We start from the raw sequence: 24,146 nt of genomic DNA, 5'->3' as shown, positions 1-24,146 counted from the left end.
ACGATAAAGGTTAGGATAATTTACGTGAAAGGTCATGGAACTAAAATAACAAAGGTTAGGTGAATTTACGTAGCAGGTTAGGTGAATTTACGTAGCAGGTTAGGTGAATTTACGTAGCAGGTTAGGTGAATGTACGTAGCAGGTTAGGTGAATTGGTTTACGTTTAGAAGAAGGGATAGGGGAAGGGTTAACTAAAATGTAGTCCCCGACGCGACTCGAACACGCAATCTTTGGCTTGATAGACGGTTGCGGATTACGCACTCTGATCCACCCCGAGCAACCTCGCTACTTTCGTTTTCTGTCTAAAGTAACAAGACCAGGGGTGTCAAAAAAGTCTGGAGGGCCTCACTTAAAACGTATTATATTTCCTTGCCGTCAAAATTTGCAAAAAATAGTTCTCTATCCATCGTTTTTGTTATTTTCGATGCTCCTTGATTGTTAGGCTTTCGTTACAATGACTGTTGGCAAGCTGGACGAATTAAAAAGGCTACACATTGTCGATTTGGTTTAAATCAATTCAATGTCGATTAAGATCGTTTTTCGCACGACAATTTTTTAAAAATATATACTGTATGTATACAGTACCAGTCAAAACTTTGGACACACCTACTCATTCAAGGGTTTAATAACACATATGGAATCATGTAGTAACCAAAAAAGTGTTAAACAAATCAAAATATGTGTCACGGATACCACCGGTACTGCTGCTCATTCCGTTCACCAACTCCGAAGGTCTACGTCACCGGCCTTCTAGGTGTCACTGAATTGGATTAATTACCACCAACCCCAAACTGTCTTGTCTCATTACGCACACCTGGTTCCCATTCCCCCTGATTAGTAAGCAAATCAATTCAAATTTTATTTGTCACATACACATGGTTAGCAGATGTTAATGCGAGTGTAGCGAAATGCTTGTGCTTCTAGTTCCGACAATGCAGTAATAACCAACGAGTAATCTAGCCTAACAATTTCACAACAACTACCATATACACACAAGTGTAAAGGGATGACGAATATGTACATAAAAATATATGAATAAGTGATGGTACAGAACGGCATAGGCAAGATGCAGTAGATGGTATAGACTACAGTATATATACATATGAGATGAGTAATGTAGGGTATGTAAACATTATACTAAGTGGCATTGTTTAACTTCTTGCAACTATAGGGGGTGCTGTTCCGCATTAGCATTTTTTGGTCTCCAAATTAAACTGCCTCGTGCTCAATTCTTGATCGTACAATATGCATATTATTGTTATTATTGGATAGAAAACACTTTCTAGTTTCTATAGCCGTTGGAATTTTGTCTCTGAGTGGTACAGAACTATATCTACAGCACTTTTCATGACAGGGAGTCAGATTTCAGAAATTTTTACCCCTGATCTGGGATCGGTTTTAAGGTGCCAGTAGATGCTATAGAGAAACCGACACTGCCTACGTCTTCCTCTGGGTGTCAGTACGTCATCACGTTTTGAATGGATTCGATTGCGCAATCACAGCCACTATAAAACACGAAAACGTAGAAGTACCGCTCTCTTCCTGCATGCGTCGTGCGCAAGATGGACATCAGACCTGCCTCCTTCCAAATCGTTGTTTAGAGAGTGATATTTCTCCGGTCATGTTTTTAGTCGTTATAGTTGTTAAAAACATCATAATGTAGTTAATTTGAACCGTTTTATAGCAATTTATATCCGTTTAGTGCGATTTTGAGGAATTTCTTTGTTGTGCACTCTGAAACTTTGGACACGTTTCGGGGTCCCGTTCGATCGTTAGTGGATATTTCGAAGGACAGAGGACATCTATCGACCAAAAGAAGATTACAACATAGAAAGGATACATTGCCCAAGAATCTGATGGAAGAACAGCTCAAAGTAAGCAATATTTAATATGATAAATCGTTGTTCTGTCGAAATATTTTAAACGCATATTTCGCCATTTTGTTTGTTATCGCGTCACTTGGCGAACCCTGTATTGAAAAGTAAGGATAATTTTAAAAATGTAAGTCAGCGGTTGCATTAAGAACTAATTTGTCTTTCGATTCCTGTCAACCCTGTATTTTTTAGTCAAGTATATGATTAGCTTTCGATTAAACTAGATCACTCTGAAAGCTGACGTCCCTCATTTTGATGCTTGAGTTGCTACTATTTTCATTGTATAACCACGGTTTTGTATGGCTAAATATGCACATTTTCGAACAAACTGTATATGTATGTTGTAAAATGATGTTACAGGAGTGTCATCGGAAGAATTCTGAGAAGGTTAGTGAAAAAATTAATATATTTTGGCGGTGATTACGTTATAGCGCTCTTTGGCTGGAATCGATGCTCTGGTAACGTTTTCACATGTGGTATGCTAACTTATCGATTTATTGTGTTTTCGCTGTAAAACGCTTAGAAAATCTGAAATATTGTCTGGAATCACAAGATCTGGGTCTTTCCATTGCTATGCTTTGTCTATTCTTATGAAATGTTTTATTAAGAGTAAATTGGTCATACACGTTGCTCTCTATAGTAATTCTAGTCGTCTTGTGATGGTCGGTGCAATTGTAAACTGTGATTTCTACCTGAAATATGCACTTTTTTCTAACAAAACCTATCCTATACCATAAATATGTTATCAGACTGTCATCTGAAGAGGTTTTTTCTTGGTTAGTGGCTATCAATATCTTAGTTGAGCCGAATTGGTGATAGCACCTGAAGGAGTAAGAAACTGATGGAGTTAGAATAGTGGTGTATTTTGCTAACGTGTTTAGCTAATAGATTTACATATTTTGTCTTCCCTGTAAAACATTTTAAAAATCTGAAATGGTGGCTTTATTCACAAGATCTGTATCTTTCATCTGGTGTCTTGGACTTGTGATTTAATGATATTTAGATGCTACTATCTACTTGTGAAGCTATGCTAGCTATGCTAATCAGTGTGTGGGGGGGTGGGGGGTGATCCCGGACCCGGGGTAGAGGCTCGTTAGAGGTTAAAGTGGCTAGTGATACATTTTTTACATCAATTGTCCATTATTAAAGTGGCTGGAGTTGAATCAGTATGTTGGCAGCAGCCACTCAATGTTAGTGGTGGCTGTTTAACAGTCCAATGGCATTGAGTTAGAACCTGTTTTTCAGTCTCTCGGTCCCTGCTTTGATGCACCTGTACTGACCTCGCCTTCTGGATGATAGCGGGGTGAACAGGCAGTGGCTCGGGTGGTTGTTGTCCTTGATGACCTTTATGGCCTTCCTGTGACATCGGGTGGTGTAGGTGTCATGGAGGGCAGGTAGTTTTTCCCCGGTGATGCGTTGTGCAGACCTCACTACCCTCTGCGGAGCCTTACGGTTGTGGGCGGAGCAGTTGCCGTACGAGGCGGTGATACAGCCCGAAAGGATGCTCTCGATTGTGCATCTGTAAAAGTTTGTGAGTGCTTTTGGTGACAAGCCGAATTTCTTCAGCCTCCTGAGGTTGAAGAGGCGCTGCTGCGCCTTCTTCACCACGCTGTCTGTGTGGGTGGACCAATTCAGTTTGTCCGTGATGTGTACGCCGAGGAACTTAAAACGTACTACCCTCTCCACTACTGTCCCGTCGATGTGGATAGGGGGGTGCTCCCTCTGCTGTTTCCTGAAGTCCACGATCATCTCCTTTGTTTTGTTGACGTTGAGTGTGAGGTTATTTTCCTGACACCACACTCCGAGGGCCCTCACCTTCTCCCTGTAGGCCGTCTCGTCGTTGTTGGTAATCAAGCCTACCACTGTAGTGTCGTCTGCAAACTTCATGATTGAGTTGGAGGCGTGCATGGCCACGCAGTCGTGGGTAAACAGCGAGTACAGGAGAGGGCTGAGAACGCACCCTTGTGGGGCCCCAGTGTTGAGGATCAGCGAGGTGGAGATGTTGTTACTTACCCTCACCACCTGGGGGGCGGCCCGTCAGGAAGTCCAGTACCCAGTTGCACAGGGCGGGGTCGAGATCCAGGGTCTCGAGCTTGATGACGAGTTTGGAGGGTACTATGGTGTTAAATGCTGAGCTGTATTCGATGAACAGCATTCTCACATAGGTATTCCTCTTGTCCAGATGGGTTAGGGCAGTGTGCAGTGTGGTTGCGATTGCGTCGTCTGTGGACCTATTGGGGCGGTAAGCAAATTGGAGTGGGTCTAGGGTGTCCGGTAGGGTGGAGGTGATATGGTCCTTGACTAGTCTCTCAAAGCACTTCATGATGACGGAAGTGAGTGCTACGGGGCGGTAGTCGTTTAGCTCAGTTACCTTAGCTTTCTTGGGAACAGGAACAATGGTGGCCCTCTTGAAGCATGTGGGAACAGCAGACTGGGATAAGGATTGATTGAATATGTCCGTAAACACACCAGCCTGCTGGTCTGCGCATGCTCTGAGGACACGGCTGGGGATCAGGCGCTATTGACAAAGGTCAGTAGGAAACGTTGTGATGAACTACTTTCTGGAGGACGATCGTGCCATGCTGACTCTCTCTGACTCTGAAAATGAATCAGACGACGAGGAAATCCCTGATTTACGTAAAAACATTTTCATTGAAGAAGACATTGTAGAGTCTTCTGATGACAGCGATGGGGAAGAAACGGCGACAATCAACAGTGTTGTTGTCACGGAAGAATTTGACCGAGTTTTGAAATCAGTAGAAGCAGAGTATGATAAGGAGATTAATAGAATTCTGGCGTTTGATTGCAAATGCATAGGGAGTCGAAAAGAAAACACAGAAGGCTGGGATATTGTATAAAACACATGTCTCTGGATTACATATTCAAACGAAGGGCAACCATGGCATCGGTGACAGAGAGGGAGAAAGATCTGATGATTTTTATGGCATTGCACACGGTCAGTGTGACTTGACACAACGGGCCAAATAAACTGTTCAAACAGAAACGAAACAGGATGTCTTATTTAATAAAAGGGGTTGCAGTCTGCCATGTAGCTTTCATCCATGTATACGGGTAAGAATCTAACAACTTTAGCTAGCTATGACATTCTTGTTTGTATTTATATTTAAGATTCTTCAAAATAGACACCCTTTGCCTTGATGACAGTTTTGCACACTGTTGGCATTCTCTCAACCAGCTCCATGAGGTAGTCACCTGGAATGCATTACAATTAACAGGTGAGCCTTGTTAAAAGTTAATTTGTGGAATTTCTTTCACTTTTAATGCGTTTGAGCCAATCAGTTGTGTTGTGACAAGGTAGGGGTGGTATATAGAATATAGCCCAATTTGTTAAAGTCCATATTATGGCAAGAACAGCTCAAATAAGAAAAGAGAAATTACAGTCCATCATTGCTTTTAGACATGAAGGTCAGTAAATCCGAAAAGTTTATTCAAGTGCAGTCTCAAAAACCATCAAGCACTATGATGAAACTGGCTCTCATGAGGACCAACACAAGAAAGAAAGACCCAGAGTTACCTCTGCTGCAGAGGATAAGTGCATTAGAGTTACCAGCCTCAGAAATTGCAGCCCAAATAAATGCTTCACAGAGTAACAGACACATTTCAACATCAATTGTTCAGAGGAGACTGTGTGAATCAGACCTTCATGGTCGAATTGCTGCAATGAAATCACTACTAAAGGACACCAATGAGAAGAAAAGACTTGCTTGGGCCAAGAAACAAAAGCAATGGACATTAGACCGGTGGAAATTTGTCCTTTGGTCTGATGAGTCGAAGTTTGAGATTTTTGTTTACACCCGCCATGTCTTTGTGAGATGCAGAGTAGGTGAACGGATGATCTCTGCATGTGTCACATGTGCTTCCTCTAGGTCACCAGGCTGCCCGTTATGGCGCACACCTGTCACCATCATTACGAGCACCTGCGCGTCATCATACTAACCTGGACTCCATCACCTCCTTGATTACCTGCCCTATATCTGTCACTCCCGTTGGTTCCTTCCCCAGGCGTCATTGTTTCTGTTTCATGTCTGTTCGTGTGTCTTATTTTGTATTGTGTTTTCATTTATTAAATAATTCACTCCCTGAACTTGCTTCCCGACTCTCAGCGCACACATTACAGCATGTGTGGTTCCCACCGTGAAGCATGAGGATGAGATGTGATGGTGTGGGGGTGCTTTGCTGGTGACACCGTCTGTGATTTAAAAAGAAATCAAGGCACACTTAACCAGCATGGCCACCACAGCATTCTGCAGCAATATGCCATCCCATCTGGTTTGTACTTAGTGGGACTATAATTTGTTTTTCAACAGGACATTGACCCAACATACCTCCAGGCTGTGTACGGGCTATTTGACCAAGAAGGAGAGTGATGGAGTGCTGCATTAGATGACCTGGCCTCCACAAATACCCGACCTCAACCCAATTGAGATGCATTGGGATGAGTTGGACCGCAGAGTGAAGGAAAAGCAACCAACAAATGCTCAAGAGTGTGCAAAGCTGTCATCAAGGCAAAGGGTGGCTACTTTGAAGAATCTAAAATCTCAAATATATTTTGATTTGTTTAACACCTTTTTTGGTTACTACATGATTCCATATGTGTAATTTCATAGTTGTAATGATTCCACTATTATTCCACAATGTAAAAAAAATATTAAATGAAGAAAAACCCTTGAGTGAGTACGTGTTTCCAAACGTTTGACTGGTACTGTATATTTACTCAAATCAACCGTGGGCCATATGTTTGACACCCCTGAACTACACCATTAGTAGGTATCATACGTCTTGGAGGTGCTCAGAAATATGCAAAGTATGTTTCGTATGGCTCAGAGGCCAGGCTGGGCTAAATGGCAGGACTAGACTACACTGCTAGGCTATATTATGGATATATCTGTAGGCACACATCTGCTTCTTCATTGACCACCATGCACTTCCACAACATTCCACAACTGTTACTTGTACAAGGGTGAGTGTGTAAGATTACATTAACCTTAGTACTCAATCATTGATGACTAAGGCCAAAATTCATGGGAGTTATTGATGACGTACAGTGCCTTCGGAAAGTATTCAGACCCCTTGACTTTTTCCACATTTTGTTAATTTACAGCCTCATTCTAAAATTGATTAAATGGTTTTTTCCCCCTCATCAATCTACACACAATACCCCATAATGACAAAGGTTTTTTTTTTTTTTTTTTTTTTTTTTTTTTTACGGAAATATCACATTTACATAAGTATTCAGAACCTTTACACATTACTTTGTTGAAGCACCTTTGGCAGCGGTTACAGCCTCTAGTCTTCTTAGGTATGACGCTAAAAGCTTGGTACACCTGTATTTGGGTAGTTTCTCCCATTCTTCCCTGCAGATCCTCTCAAGCTCTGTCAGATTGGATGGGGAACATTGCTACACAGCTATTTTCAGGTCTCTCCAGAGATGTTCGATCAGGTTCAAGTCCGGGCTCTGGCTGGGCCACTCAAAGACATTCAGAGACTTTTCCCGAAGCCACTCCTGCATTGTCTTGGCTATATGCTTAGGGTCATTGTCCTGATGGAAAGTGAACCTTCACCCCAGTCTGAGATTCTGAGCGCCCTGGAGCGGGTTTTCATCAAAGATCTCTCTGTACTTCGCTCCGTTCATCTTTCCCTCGATCCTGACTAGTCTCCCAGTCCCTGCTGCTGAAAAGGATCCCCACAGTATGATCTTCTCCCCACAGAGTATCTTCTCCCCCAATTGCTCAGTTTGGCCGGGCGGCCAGCTCTAGGAAGAGTCTTGCTGAATCTAAACTTCTTCCATTTAAGAATGATGGAGTCCACTGTGTTCTTGGGGACCTTCAATGCTGCAGACATTTTTTGTTACCCTTCCCCAGATCTGTGCCTCGACACAATCCTGTCTCAGAGCTCTACGGATAATTAATTTGACCTCATGGCTTGGTTTTTGCTCTGACATGCACTGTCAACTGTGCAACCTTATATACAGGTGTGGGCATTTCCAAATCATGTCCAATGAATAAAATGTATTGGACTCCAATCAAGTTGTAGAAACATCTCAAGGATAATCAATGGAAACAGGATGCACCTGAGCTCAATTTCGAGTCTCATAACAAAGGGTCTGAACACTTATTTCTGTTTTATATTTGTAATCAATTTGCAAACATTTCTAAAAACCTGTTTTGACTTTGTCATTATGGGGTATTGTGTGTAGATTGCTGAGGATAAAAAAAAAAAAATACATTTTAGATTAAGGCTGTATCGTAATAAAATGTGTAAAAAGTCAAGGGGTCTGAATACTTTCTGAAGGCACTGTATACAGTACCTCTATTGGCGTCATTCATTGAAATCTATAGTAGAGTTCATTAGAGACGACATCCATGGCCTGTACACACCCTCTACACAACCAAACATCATCACCATCCTTGGGGAGACTGGCCAGACAAATGCAAGGACAGAACACGTGGGCTATATTTATTGATAAGCTTGTCTTGAACAACAATGAAAAACATAATACTAGTGCTACCCTCACTCCTCTTTTCCCCCTAACATTATTGATGTACACTGAGTGTACAAAACATTAAGAAAAACATTCTAATATTGAGTTGCACCCCCCTCCAAACCCCCACCCCCCCACCTTTTGACCCCGTAACAGAGGGGTGGAAGGTAGGCTAGTGGTTAGAGTGTTGAGCCAGTAACCAGAAGGTTGCTGGATCGAATCCCCGAGCTGGCAAGGTAAAAATCTGTCGTTATGCCCCTGAGCAAGGCAGTTAACCCACGGGTGCAAGGCAGCCCCCCGCACCTCTCTGATTCAGAGGGGTTGGGTTGAATGCGGAAGACACATTTCAGTTATACATTCAGTTGGACAACTGACTCCCTTTCCCTCAATTTGTCGGGGCATGGAATCTACAAAGTGTTCCACAGGGATGTTGACTCCAATGTTTCCCACAGTTGTGTCAAGTTGGCTGGATGTCCTTTGGGTGGTGGACCATTCTTGATACACAAGGGAAACTGTTGAGCATGAAAAACCAAGCAGCATTGCAAACCTGTGTCAAGAACTGGTACCATACCCCACTCAAAGGCACTTTTGTCTTGCCCATTCACCCTCTCAAGGGCACGTCTTAATCCATGCCTTAATTGTCTCAAGGCTTACAAATCCTTCTTTAACCTGTCTCCTTCCCTTCTTCTACACTGATTTGAAGTGGATTGAACAAGTGACATCAATAAGGGATCATAGTTTCACCTGGATTCACCTGGTCAGTCTACATCATGAAAAGAACAGGTGTTCTTAATTTTTTGTACTCTCAATATTTCTCAATAACTAAGACAAGAGAGAGAGAGAGAGGGAGGGGAGAGAGAGCGATTAGGCGAGACGTTGCATTCCAGCCTCCCTTTCCTCCCTCCTCTCTTCCCTTTCCCCAGCCACCAACACCGGTCTCTGCATGCTAGTACCCAGCATGAGACCTTTAATATATTTTCTATATATATCTGCAGACATAACTGGTTACATAAAGAAGCACAAGGGACATTTCTAAAGGATTCTGGCAGTAAACTATTTCCTTAGAGACATCTATGGTCTTTATGTCTTTTCCAAGAAAAATGAGTCATTTAGTGCATCAAAGAGTGTCCATTTTGTATATTCTATATAAACAATGTACAATGTTTAGCCTTCATGTTAGATATCAAAGACCCCTTTTTCTTCATTAGCTGTAGGTCAATGATAAGCCCCAGAGTAACAGTTGGCCTCCAGAGTAACACTCTGTACAGTAACTTGGTTTACTGGAACAATTGTCCACCCATTCCACTTTCCTTAGAAACCACAGCGTGGCAACTGGGAAAAGTAACGGGACTCCGTATGAACGTCATGTGACATACAACCTGGTGAGGAGCTGCCTGCTATGGCTGACCAACCAACCCCGTAAAAAAACACATTTCACTGCACCTATCCGGAGACAATCACACAAAAAACATATTGTGAACTTGTGGTCAATACCATTTAGAGAATCAGGGTGATTTTAGTGTGGTATTCTGGTGGGGGGTTAAGCTAAGGCAGGGTAATTCAGACACGATCATAGGGTGCGTCCAGAATGGCACCCATCCCCTTCATAGTGCACTACTTATGACCAGAGCCCTCTGGGGGAAAACAAAGTAGTGCACTACTTATGAACAGAGCCCTCTGGGGGAAAACAAAGTAGTGCACTACTTATGAACAGAGCCCTATGGGGGAAAACAAAGTAGTGCACTACTTATGAACAGAGCACTATGGGGGAAAACAAAGTAGAGAATAGGGTGCCATTTGGATCTCAGCCATAGTGACAGAGAGAGACAGGAAGGATATGGCTTCCTCGGGAGATGCTCCTCCTCCTTACTACAGACTGAATGGAGATACACTGTCTTCAGTCAATACATCATTTCCTGTTGAAGCCTAGCTGGATGGTCATGTTGGTAAGGGGTTGATTGTAGTGTTACACAGCTCTGTACTAACACACTTCAATGGTAACTAATCGGTGTGTGCGTGTGTGTGCGTGTGCGTGTGCGTGTGTGTGTGTGTGTGTGTGTGTGTGTGTGTGTGTGTGTGTGTGTGTGTGTGTGTGGGGGTGGGGGAACAGAGAGACAGTTGGAGAGAGAAAAAACTCACATGTCGCTGGCGATGGAGGAGTTTCTGGACATGGACTTGGGCGACAGTTCGTAGTCCGAGTCAGAGCGGTAGAGGAAGGACTCTCTACGCTGACTGTGGACAAAGTTGCCCTGCAGTATGAGCCCAGACCCCGGGCTGGCCATGGGGTCCAGCGGGCTGCGCCCCGACGATGTGCCGTTGTCCACATCGAAACTGTCAGACAACAACCAGAGAGAGAGAAAATATTAGACATAATCATAAACAGTGGGTGGTAGAAACATAGGATACCTGTCTGCATTTCTGTTTATTTGTACTGCAAAGAACATTGAGCAGCAGGTTGCTTAGGATTCAAAACATTCTTTCAAACAGCCACAAGAATATCCAAAAGCCTTTATATGGTAACTGTAACACAGGCCAGTACTGAAGCACAGGCCAGTACCGTAACACAGGCCAGTACTGTAACACAGGCCAGACCTGTAGCAGGCCAGTACTGTAACACAGGCCAGAACTGTAGCACAGGTCAGTACTGTAACACAGGCCCGAACTGTAGCACAGGCCAGACCTGTAGCAGGCCAGTACTGTAACACAGGCCAGTACTGTAACACAGGCCAGTACTGTAACACAGGCCAGTACTGTAGCACAGGCCAGTACTGTAACACAGGCCAGTACTGTAGCACAGGCCAGTACTGTAACACAGGCCAGAACTGTAGCACAGGCCAGACCTGTAGCAGGCCAGTACTGTAACACAGGCCAGTACTGTAACACAGGCCAGTACTGTAGCACAGGCCAGTACTGTAACACAGGCCAGAACTGTAGCACAGGCCAGACCTGTAGCAGGCCAGTACTGTAACACAGGCCAGTACTGTAGCACAGGCCAGACCTGTAGCAGGCCAGTACTGTAACACAGGCCAGTACTGTAACACAGGTCAGTACTGTAACACAGGCCCGAACTGTAGCACAGGCCAGTACTGTAACACAGGCCAGAACTGTAGCACAGGCCAGTACTGTAACACAGGCCAGTACCGTAACACAGGCCAGTACCGTAACACAGGCCAGTACCGTAACACAGGCCAGTACCGTAACACAGGCCAGAACTGTAGCACAGGCCAGTACCGTAATACAGGCCAGTACCGTAACACAGGCCAGTACCGTAACACAGGCCAGTACCGTAACACAGGCCAGTACTGTAGCACAGCTCTGATAAAGACAACGACTCATTGAGTCACCACCACCACTTAGGACAATGACGCACTCCCCGTTTGATGTCACCGTTCCTTAGAGTCCTCCAGATTATCCTCACACCTGGGATTACCGCTGTCATCCAGGATTACCTGACCTGTTACAAGGGTAACCAGACCTGGCTCTACTGTAATCCTCCAGAGGGATTCCCCTCTACGTAGCACCAGATACATCTTCATCATCACTATCCCTATCATCATCACCAGTGTCAGCTATGTGATGAAAATAGCTGTTGTGATCATCCTGTAGGATCCGCTGTGGAGCTGATAGGGGAGCCCGTGCTATTCGGTACAGTGTGTGTGTGTGTGTGCGCGTGTGTGTGATTATGTGTGTGGTGGAGGGAACAGTGTGAGCTGAGTGGACTGCGTCAGCTGTGTCTGTGTGTGTTCGTCATTGTGAGTGTTGATGACGTGTTGTTGTGGCTATGCATGGGTATAGCACAGTAAGCACTGTCAGCCCTAAAATCCAAAAAACACAGAACAGCATATTCTCTCTAGCATATTCTCTCTCCCGCTCTTTGACCCTACGACAAGTGTTTACATCCAGCTGCAGATTCTGCCGTTAATAAACATTCTTATTGTTCGGAATACATTACGTCAACCATGATTCAATCTGTGTTTACTGTAGGCTTCCGTAATAGAACACTGTGGGGACTGATTCCACATCATGAGATTCAGCTAGCTTATTAAAATGCCACTAAGAAAAAAGGACTATTATCAAATCACATATTCAAATCTATCACATCGCTATAGCACCCTAGCCAATGTGATTTTACTGTGGTGTACTTCTCCCATGCTCCTTTCATAAAACCAAGGCCATTGAGACACACATGCATTCATAATTGCAAGGTATACGTAGTAGCATGCTGGAAACGATATACATTGGGACGTGAAGGGGCAAATGTATTTTCACAGAGCGAGTGCTGGAGAGAGATGGAGGGGTGGGAAAGGATTGGTGCATGTTGTGTGAATGTTTGTTAGCTAGGCGAGTGAGACAGTAGCATCTGTATGTGTATCAGGGCCTGCTGCCTACACTCTTTCCCCCCTGGGTCATATCACTGCACCAGGCCAGGGTTCAGCCTACCACATAACACTGTATACCACAAACAGAACACCAGCATGTCTATCTCGCACACACACATGCACGCACAGCCCACCCCCCTTCTTCACAACAGCCATGTGGTTGTAGCCCCTACATGTGAAACCCAATATGCCAGAGGGTGCTAGAGATGCTGCCATTATCTATCACTGAAGTCTAGAACTGCAACTCAAATGGCACCCTATTCCCTACACAGTGCACTTCATTAAGTGCATTACTATTGACCAGGGCCCATCAGACTTTGGTCAAAAGTAGTGCACTATGTAGCAGGGGCACCATTATTTTTCCGACTTGCAAACCATTTTTATTTTTTAAATACCAGTCAAAATATATTTTTCCTTTCTGTTCCTTTTTAAAACAGTGAAATCATATATATATCTTTTTTTTACATTAGCTCGACATTCAATTACTTCACCAATCAGTGCGGATAGAGCATCTTGCTATGGAGCTGGAAAGCTATAGTTGTTTTAGCCTAGGCTGCATGCGGAACGTAAAATAACATTTTTAACCCGTTCTTAACTGAATTGCCTAGTCAAATAAAGGTACAAAATATATATATATATTATACAGGGTGAGGAAATCAATGTGTACATTCGTAATTTGATTGAACTATCTCTTTAATCAGATTTCCTGAATTGCATTTGATCTGAGCATGTGCTATAAATAAACATGAATTTCTTTTATAAAGAAATATGCTTTTGTCATCTCTTAAGAAAGCTTGCTTGGGCAGCAACATCTGGGGCCTGCATGGAGACTGAGAACAAACCCAGTTTGGTCCCAGGTGACAGCCCAATTGAAAAGACACATTTACAGCCTACCTATTGCACAGGTAGGTCACACTACACTACACACCCGCCCTTGACCCAGATGTAACCCATTTTGGTAAACACCGGGAACTCATGCGGGTAAATCCTCAATTTTCCCACTAGGGCAACTTATGAAATATGCTAACAATGTCAACTGATGCAACAGTGTGACACACCCCATACACACCTCCCCTTGACTGATTTATATGCATTTATGTTCCAGACCACGCCCACGTGAACGTTTAACATCCACCATCTGGCCAATCAGTGTCATTTTGTAAATGATGGATCTCTATGGCAAGACGCATCATTCACATCATTCGTCATCAATGCTGTCTGAGATATCGTGTGTGACTAACTTTTGAACGGAAGGACCGATGGACGGATGGACGGAGACAGATCCACAGGCCCCATCCCCGATTTCATCGTGGGGGACGATTAATAGGTTACATGCATTCCTACAAGCAGGAATTATGTTCTGGCATTATCATTTGCAATCACAAAGGACATACCAACCAATAAGACTCATTGCATGTCGAAACTTTGCCTTCCTTGAAATGTTTACTCAATCCAGCACCTGGGAAGCATCTTAGGCTGTGCTCTGCTCAAGAACGCCTAAAGAACACATGACATTCCATATTTTTTTAAATCATAAGTAATCATGTGGTTACCAGTATATTATCTCCTCAGCCCAGTGTTGGCCCAGCTGTCCGAGCAGGCAGGGCCTAGGAGGCTGAGAGGCAGAGAGGCAAGGTGTGAGACACAGAAAGACAGAGGCTGAGAAGCAGGGCCTCGAAGGCAGAGAAGCAGAGCCTGAGAGACAGAGAGCCCTTAAGGCACGGACATACCGGTAGAGTTTCCAGGCAGAGAGTACTTAGCACGTCTGAACAAAATGCTGGCTGTTATTTGCAAACTGAGAGCAAACCGATTCTACATGTAGAAACAGCCAAACATTTTGGCAGTCAGATGCTGCACAGTCAGCAAGAGAACGAACGGCGAACGAACAGCAGACGAACGGTAGACCGTAATTCAGTGTGATGTGTTTTCTCCATTAGAGGAAGAGAGGCAGGGTCTGAGAAGCAGAGAGCGAGATATGCTAAGTGGCAGGGCCTAAGAGCCGGGGCCTGGGAGGCAGAGAGGAAGGGCCTTAGAGGCAGGGCCTGAGAGGCTGAGCAGGCAGGACTTGTGATGCAGAGAGGCACTGAGCAGGCAGGTTCTAACTACTCTGACCTTTGGATGTAAAATGTGCGAGTTTTACACAATTTTATTTGTCACATGCTTCGTAAATAACAGGTGTGGACTAACAGTGAAACGCTTACTTACGGCCCCTTCCCTACAACGCAGAGAGAAAGAAAACAGAGAAAACATGTAATAATAAAACAAAATGACTTGGCTATATACACGTGGTACCAGTACCAAGTCGTTGTGCATGGTGGGTATGAGGTTATTGAGGTAGATATGTACATATAACTAGGAGTAAAGTGACAGATAATAAATGGTGATGAGTCCAAAAAGTAGTTTGTCCAAGTAGCTACTGGGTTAACTACTTAACTAACTATTTATCAGTCTTATGACTTGGGGGTAGAAGCTGTTTAGGGTCCTGTTGCTTCCAGAATTGATGCATCGGTACCACTTGACGTGCGGTAGCAGAGAGAACAGTCTATGAATTGGGTGGCTGGAGTCTTTCACCATTTTTAGGGCCTTCCTCTGACACCGCCTAGTATATAGGTTCTGGATGACAGAGTGCTCAGCCCCAGTGATGTACTGGGCCATACGCACTACACTCTTTAGCGCCTTGAGGTCAGATGCCAAGCAGTTGTCATACCAAGCGTGGATGCAGCCAGTCAAGTTGCTCTCAATTATATAGGATCTGAGGGCCCATGCCACATCTTTTCAGCCTCCTGAGGGGGAAGAGGCATCCTCAGCCTTCTGTTTCCTGTACTCCACGATCAGCTCCTTTGTCTTGCTGACGGTGAGGGAGAGGTTGTTGTCATGGCACCACACTGAGGTCTTTGACCTCCTCCAAATATAGTTTGATTGTCGTCGGTGATCAGGCCTACCACCATCGTGTCGACGGCAATCTTAATGATGATGTTGGAGTCATACTCGGCCACGCAGTCATGGGTGAACAGGGAGTACAGGAGGGAACTAAGCACGCACCCCTGAGGGATGTTGTTGCCTATCCTCACCACCTGGGAGTGGCCTGTCAGGAAGTCTAGGATCCAGTTGTAGAAGGAGGTGTTCAGTCCCAGGGTCCTTAGCTTAGTGATGAGCTTGTAGAGCACTATGGTGTTGAACGCTGAGCTGTAGTCAATGAACAGCATTCTCACATAGGTATTCCTCTTGTCCAGGTGGGAAAGGGCAGCGTGCGGTGCAATAGAGATAGCGTCACCTGTGGATCTGTTGGGGCGGTATGCAAATTGGAGTGGGTGCCTTTCAAGGCATTTCATGGCTATAGATGTGAGTGCTACGGGGCGATAGACATTTCTGACTCGTTTCCGAAACGAGGCGTATGTCGCGCGCCACTACTTCACAGGAGCTCCATTTGATAACAATTAATTTTTATGGCAGAAATGCATTCTGGAACATGTGAACTTTTATGTGCCATAATAACAATCAGGTATGCCATCTGTAAATACAAATAAAAGTATTAAATTACGAGCCTAGTTGGTTCAGCCATGGAAAAAGACAGCAACGTTCCCGCTAGCCATGATTGGCTGAGATAATGAGTGGGCTGGACATGCCAAGAGATGAGTTCGTATTTGTCTGCCATGTAGCTCGCTTCTGTCTATAATATGAGCTGGTCAGCATGTGTAGGTAATCCTTTCTAACACGGCTTTTTAAAAAATATATCACGTAGTAGAACTACATAAGTGTTGCTCTTCACTTTCTGGAGGACCGAGTTTTGAAATCAGTGGAATTAGAGTATGATAGCTAAGGAGATGGAGAAAATTCTGGCGTTTGATTGAAAATATGCAGACGGAGTCAAAAAGAGAACACACAGAAGGCTTTTGTATAAAACACCTGTTCACGGATTACATCTTCAAACTAAGGGCAACCCTGGCATCCGTGACAGAGAGGGAGAAGCGTCCATCCATGTATATGGGTAAGAGAGTCTAGCTAGCTACATTTTCAGATATTACACATTATTATTTTAGACAGAAAGAAATTTTCATTTCAAGTTGAAGTGTACTGTTAGCTAGCTAGCTAACGTTAGCTGGCTAGCTAGCTATCTAACGTTACGTGCATGATCTGTGTAGTAATATTATTTGTATCTCAGAGCCATTTGCATTGCTAGTTATAGCCTAGCTATATGTTAACTAGCTAACATTAAACCTGGTTTGTTAGCTGCCTGCAGATTCTTGCAGAGTAGTAACATTATGAGTTGGGATTATGGTTCATTGTTTAGATAGCTAGCTTCATGTCTAAACAAAAAACTCCACTATGCAAGTAACTATTTCAATAGAATGTTTACGATGTCACTTCGACTGTCGATAGACGTAGCTGGCAAATTCACTCTGGCTATCCACTCCGATTTCAGAGCACTCTCGTCTGAGTGTGCCAGAGGCAAGAATAACTGACAAATTTACGAACGCTCAACACCTGTTGAATATAGCCGGTGTCAGTAAACAGTTGGCAAAAAAGCGTCATTAAATTGTTGCCAGCAGCACAGTTGCAGTCACCAATGCTCTGGATAACATAAAAACAGCCTATCCAGCTCTGCTAGGGTGTGTAAAATGGTCAGAGTGAGCTGTTCTCTCATTTGTGTCTGGAAGTAGCTAACCAACGTTAGCCAGTTAGCTTGGGTGCTTGACTGCTGTTGTTAGGGCAGAATGCTCGGATCAACCCTACTTTTCAGCCAGAGTGTCCAGTGTGCGCTCTGAACGCTCTGAGAATGAAACACTCTGAATTTACGAACAGGCAGAGCACACTCTGGCACTCCAGATTAAATTACGAACACACCTGTATAAACCAGCACTTAGTCTTGAAATCTTTGGTTGTTTAGTACATAGCATCTCATGTGAATCTTTAAAGAGATTTGTGGGGCTAAAGCTTAAGAGGGTGTGAATGATGCTGAGTGGGTGTGGACAAAGAGGAGCTCTCCAATAGGTACCAAAACATTCAAGGGCCATTTTCTCAAAAGTGAGGTTACAAGTTGATCAACTTTCAAAGCAGAATTACTTTCCCATTGTTCCTCAACTTTAGTGTATGAGATACTGCAGCATTTTCTACTTTTATGCAATGTAAATAACACAATTTCAAATTCGGTGTTCTGCTTGAAACATGTAAGAAGTATTACAGACTGGGTCAGGGAGAGGTTGAAAATGTCAGTATTGACACTTGCCAGCTGATCAGTGCATGCTCTAAGAATGCGTCCTAGCCCTGCGGCTTTGTGAATGTTTACCTAAAATTTACACAAAATCTATGGAGAACGTAATCACACAGTCATCCGGAACAGCTGGTGCTCTCATACATAGTTCAATGTTGCTTGCCTCGAAGCCAGCATAGAAGGCATTTAGCTCCTCTGATAGGCTCATGTAATGAGCGGGTAAAGAGAAAACATATTGTTCTCATTACTCTGTACCCTGCTTCCATCGCTTTCTCTGTCTTATTTCTCTTTATCTCTCCTGTTTGTCTTCTCTCTGTTTCACCCTCTCTCTCTCTCTCTCTGGCCCCTCTCTGTACTCTATCTGTCTATGTACCCCCTCCCTCTCTCTACCCTCATATAGTTATTATAAACAGCGCTCAACTCTCCCAAGTAGCTATCACACACACATAAATGACGTTCTCCATCTGTTCCCCACACTAACGCCCTAGCAGCACATTTAGTAAAATAAATTGGAATCAGGTACAAAACACACACACGCACACTGCAAACATGTTCTCATTAAGAGAGATCTTGCCAGTCAGTCTCCAGCTGGCCAACATATGCTGAGCAGATGAGTCAGTCATTAACACCTACACATGATGTCACACACTGTACCATAGCGTATAACTGATAGTAATACATATGACAACCAGCATACCGTACCTGCATTCGTGCTATTCATGAATGAGTGGGAGAACACATAGCAACATAGCAACTAAGAGTAAAAAAGGGTCTGGGCAAGATAGAAGCTCTGATTGGCCGATTACAATCATTCTCTGTCCCTACTGGACAGGTCACGGTAAGCGTTTTAGGCCTGGAACATCCAGCAAACCAGTCTGTTGAGCATCACTCTGACACTCGAAGACCTCGACTGGAACCTTATAAGTCCACACTTTCCAAAGGGTCACTCCATGTTTAGCACCGAGACCACTTTCCACCACCGAGTCCAACTTTCCAGTCCAGCTTTTCAATGAAGCTAGAGATGAGAACAGATCACATGAAAAGTACTGGGATAAGCTACTGCTGTTGCAAACATGTTCTAACAGGAAAAAAGCTTGTCAGACTAAATTGGTATATATTGACTAATAAGCACATTACTGTAGATAACAGTTAGGATATAAACCTAGCCAACTAACTAGCCATTGGGAATCTTTGCGTCACTTGACACTCATTCCTGGCACATCTCCCCGGCAGGTTAATCAGAACTCATCAGAACACTAACCACAACAGCAGAGGGGCTTGGTCTAGATCAGGGGATCCCAAACATTTCACTCAGCCCCCCCTTCCAGCATTTGGGGACATCCTGCACACCCCCGCACGCCTGCAAACGCACACATCTATTTCTATAGACACAAGCACTGTTCATGCCACTTTTTGCAGATTTAAAGTTATTTCCTGCAATTCTACATCTTTCGTCATGGGGTCCAGAGAACATTTAGCAGTTTTAAAGGTACTTGCTGACATGGGCTAGTTGATCTGGACAGTTCTGACAAGCTATACATAGCTCTCTAAGGTATACCTTGGCTGACAAGACAAGAGGAAAACTGATGATGCACTACCCAATTTCGAAATTGCAGCTTGTGCATTCTACTATTACAACTTTCATGAGTAAGTTGAAAGCCGTACCCCCCCCCCCCCCCTATCTATTAGGGAGGCCAGAATGGGAAAAGCTCTGAATTCTGAGGTAAGACAGGAGACAGGATAAGGAGAGATGCGGTGTGTGTCTTTCTCTTGGGCATTCTCCAAAGTTTACAAATAAACATACCAGCCAGAAATATGAATTAATGTAAGAGTTGACAGAATGAGGGAGTATTGTGATGTCATAGATACATGTGGCATGTGACATGTAAAATGTGAGGCGGGTTTGGGACAGAAACCCGCCTCACATGTGACAGGAGTTTAAGAAAGCTATTGTGATGTCACAGAGGGAGACAAAATGGAGAGTTCCCTTGGGCTAGAACCTGCTGTGCAGTCAGCCATGCAGAGGAGAGATTCTACATTATTCTACTGATAACAGAGGAATGCACCTCTCTCTCTCTCACACACACCCCCTCAATCAATGAAGGTGAAGGGGAGAGTGTTAACAATTCACAAACATTTCCTCCTTCTCTTCTCTCCTTTCCATCCTCCACCTCTCCCTCGCTATGGTCATGTACTCAGCTTTAGACAAAGCTATGTTTATCTAGTTGAGGGTTAACTAACTGACATTGATGACATGAAGAATTCCACCAGGTTGAACTTTCAGGGCAGACATCTGGCTGAAAGAGATCTCCTTCCACATGTTAATCTGATCATAATGTTAATCTGATCACACTGTCCTTCAGTGGCAGCCTCATTCAGCTTGAATCAAATCAAATCAAATGTATTTATATAGCCCTTCTTACATCAGCTGATATCTCAAAGTGCTGTACAGAAACCCAGCCTAAAACCCCAAACAGCAAGCAATGCAGGTGTAGAAGCACGGTGGCTAGGAAAAACTCCCTAGAAAGGCCAAAACCTAGGAAGAAACCTAGAGAGGAACCAGGCTATGAGGGGTGGCCAGTCCTCTTCTGGCTGTGCCGGGTGGAGATTAGAACAGAACATGGCCAAGATGTTCAAATGTTCATAAATTACCAGCATGGTCAAATAATAATAATCACAGTAGTTGTCGAGGGTGCAGCAAGTCAGCACCTCAGGAGTAAATGTCAGTTGGCTTTTCATAGCCGATCTTTAAGAGTATCTCTACCGCTCCTGCAGTCTCTAGAGAGTTGAAAACAGCAGGTCTGGGACAGGTACCACGTCCGGTGAACAGGTCAGGTTCACAGGTCAAGACTTCCCAATGGCTTTAATGATGGTGCACGGTTCACACAGGCCTTCTCCCAGTCTGGGATCTTATGTGGATAATTAGCAGACTGTGTGAGAACAGAGTGACCTAAAGGCCAGGGTCGAGGAGGGAACCAGCATGCTGTGTGTTTGTTCAGGGCTGGACTGGACTGCTAAGCTAAAGTACAGCATGGAAGTACCACGGCAAAACACTGTGGAAACAAACAAGTGTTCGACAGAGATCTACGCTCACAGGGAACATGCGAGCGCAGAAGGGATGAGAAAAAGAAAGAGCCAAGGACAAGTTGAGACAGTAGGTTGAGGAGAGGGGAAGGCAGGGAGAGCAGCCCCCAGAGGTGCGTTCTATGGAAACGCTGCGAGGGAGACGTCAGCAAGGGACTGACACACATTCCAGAGTCGATTATGATTTACATAAGGCCTTTACGACCTTATTAGACAGAATGTATCGGCTGTTTCATGGGCTTGATACAGTGAGTTCTGATGGAAACATAGTAACACACAATTAGACAGCACAGAGACAAACAGTCATGCTGGATGCCTGCTCTTCCATGAAGTGTGTTGTATAGTTAACAGAGTACAATAGAGTGCATGGATAGAAAAAGCTCTCTCACATACAGTTACTTTCCAAGTAACCCACAGTCAAAACCAAAACACCAAATACGAAAAGACAGGCCAGGGGTTGACAGTCTGAAGGAGACCGAGGAAGGAGGAGAAACCAGAGCACAGTAGACCGTATGAAAAGGGAGGCAGAGGGGGGACGGAGAGGATTGAGATGAAAAGCAGGAGAGGCAGGGAGAGGAAAACGATATGGAAATGAATGACAGAGCCTTACACAGGATGATGAACAGAGAGAGAGAGAGAACTAAAAAAGAGGAATAACAGCTGGTAAGAATGTAGGGGAGTGAAAATGGGGTCAGTGAGAAAGTTAGGAAAGTAGCAGGACAACAGAGAGAGAAGCAGGTGAGACAGAGAGGAGGGAAAGAGAAGACAGAAACAGAGATATAGACAGAAACAGAGAGAGACAGTACAGCGGGGGGTTGGTAGAAGTTTGTGTCTGTTTACCAGATTCCTTCCGTGTTCCGTAGAGAGCTGGTGGAGCGAGATCGTGGCTTCAGAACAATAGTCATGGTGTGAACTCCTCACCCACTCACCCCTCGGATCTGCCAAACGCTACAACCCTGTCCAGATAACAGCCCCCACAGTCCTGTTCCTGCCAAACCACAGAACCCACAACTCCCTAGAGAGGAAAGTGTTCCTGTTGCGTTCAAACCACTTTTACCACTTGTTCCCCTCCAGGTCCCATCAAACTGTTATGTTCAGATTGTGGTCAAACCACCACTGTCACTTTTCAATTCTATAGTTATCTCAATAAGCTCTGCTAAGATTATTTTCAGACCGTGTTCTTTCAACTGTAGTAACCTGTTCTTCCAACTGTAGTAATCCTGTGGAGCGGTCCAATGGAGTGGTTGTGTAATGTGCCTGTTGTGGTCGTGTTCAGTGCTTCTGTGCCCCAGCCTGAGTGCGCGTGATTAAGACAGAGACAGAGACTGGTAGATGAGTCACAGAACACACAACTGAAGTCCCAACTAAAACTATTCACTACTGGAATCCTCTCTCTCAGACTTCACTGTGTGTGGGATCAGCCTCTTTCTCCTTCTCTCTCTCTCTCTCTCTCTACTCTCTCTCTCTCCCTTTCTTTCTCTCTCTCTTCCTCTCACTCCTGCTTTGCTCTCCCTCTCTCTTCCTCTCTTGTTGTGACCATCATGTGTAAGTTCTCCTCCTTTTTCTTCCTTCCCTCTCCTTCCTCCTCTTCCAACTGACTATTCCTGGCCAGCAAGTATAAGCCCTTCCCCTCTCTTTCCTTTCCCTCTTTTCTATCTTCTGACACTTTACTCTCTCTAGCTCTCCTCTCTCAGACTCTCTCTCTCTCTTCCTGGCCGCATGTGTAAGCTCTCCTCCTCATCATTTCTTCCTCCTTCCCTCTTCCTCTCTCTTTCCTTCCTGCAGTAGTGATGGGTCGTTCACGAACAATGGCTCTTTTTGAACTGATCTTTTTGGTGAACGTCAGGAACCGAATCGCATCGGTGAAAGAGCTGTTCATTTGACTCCCTGACTACTGCTTTTTAAGCTCAAAACAACGTTTTTCTGCAAGTGACAAAATAATTATCTAAAGAGGGTGAATACTCACTGCAGAAACAATAAATAGTGGAGAGAGTGTGTCAACCTGGTCCATGCCGATTTTTTCATGGTTGGCCAGGTAAAAATGTATTTGAACGCGCATTTCACGATATGACATAATCGTAGTCTACCTTTTGGGCTTGACATTGTAGATTTGCAATTTTTTCATGGTTCTAGGTAGATTATTTTGCATTTTGAACTACTGTATGGGAGACAAATGAGTCGGCTCCTTTACGCGAACGGAGCCAAATTAGCCGGTTTTCCGAAAAGACTCGGAATGACCATCACTATCTTGCAGCCTGAGGGGGGCTGGTGTTGGGGTGGGCAGTGTCGGTGAGGTTGTAACTCCTTCAGGGGTGGGGATCTATCCCACAGTACAGCGCTGTCTCAAACATCAATCACACTGCTGCCACAGCAACCTAACAACAACGCCAGTGGTGTTGTATTATCCACAACATGCTGGAGAAGTAGCATAGTGGCAAAGTGGCATGTGGCACGTTTACACTGTAAATGAATTACAATTGAGTTCATCCACAGTGACTTATTACAGGTGTAAGGACAAAAAGTAGCAAAAAAAAGGTCATAATATGAGCATTGTAACCAGGGCTGTAGTGTTGCCGGAGTGAACCGGAGCGTAACTCCGCCACTTCTCAGAATGGGGATGGTTTAAAGGGTAGGAAGCACACGTTTTTACTCACCAATGTAACAACAGAGTGTGGTCAAAGAATTAGTAACTTAGTTGTTGTCACAATCTGGTTACCTATAAGTACAAACATAGTTATGTTTTTGGGTTGTTACATATCTATGAACTTATTTCCGGATATCTTCTAAACTACCCACAATCCACTATTTCTCAAGGTCATAAGGAGGATCTACTCTGTGCTACCGATTTCATATGCTAGCTCAGTAGCAAGCCCAAGCTGGCTAATGTTAGTCACAGCTCATGCTCTTCACGGACTTTGTGGCCGTGTTATCTAGTGGGAACCCTATAGCACTGCAGGCTCTGGTGACTTTTTGCTGTGGGCTCAAAACGAAAAAGACAATCAAACCAGTGTGCTCTAATTGTGTAATGTTAGTACCTCGTCTGTTCTCCTTTTTGTTTTGTCAACATTCGACATGTTCTCTGTGAAGTAGGCTAT

General features: G+C 44.2%; 1 protein-coding gene across 3 annotated transcripts in view; it reads right to left on the bottom strand.

The window, feature by feature from the left end:
* The window catches only part of LOC139545636 (3',5'-cyclic-AMP phosphodiesterase 4D-like), a 282,467-nt gene that overhangs the window by 31,361 nt on the left and 226,960 nt on the right, over nucleotides 1–24,146 (bottom strand). For 2 of the 3 annotated variants that reach the window (XM_071353610.1, XM_071353611.1), the window contains exon 2: nucleotides 10,516–10,707. In XM_071353610.1, coding sequence (XP_071209711.1) covers nucleotides 10,516–10,707 — 192 coding nt within the window. Of the gene's footprint in view, nucleotides 1–10,515; nucleotides 10,708–21,891; nucleotides 22,635–24,146 lie in introns of those variants that run through there. The other variant, XM_071353612.1, reaches the window with a different exon arrangement.

Source organism: Salvelinus alpinus, chromosome 19, assembly GCF_045679555.1.
Source record: "Salvelinus alpinus chromosome 19, SLU_Salpinus.1, whole genome shotgun sequence".
NCBI classification, from domain to species: domain Eukaryota; kingdom Metazoa; phylum Chordata; class Actinopteri; order Salmoniformes; family Salmonidae; genus Salvelinus; species Salvelinus alpinus.
This window is presented reverse-complemented; position numbering and strand designations above follow the sequence as displayed.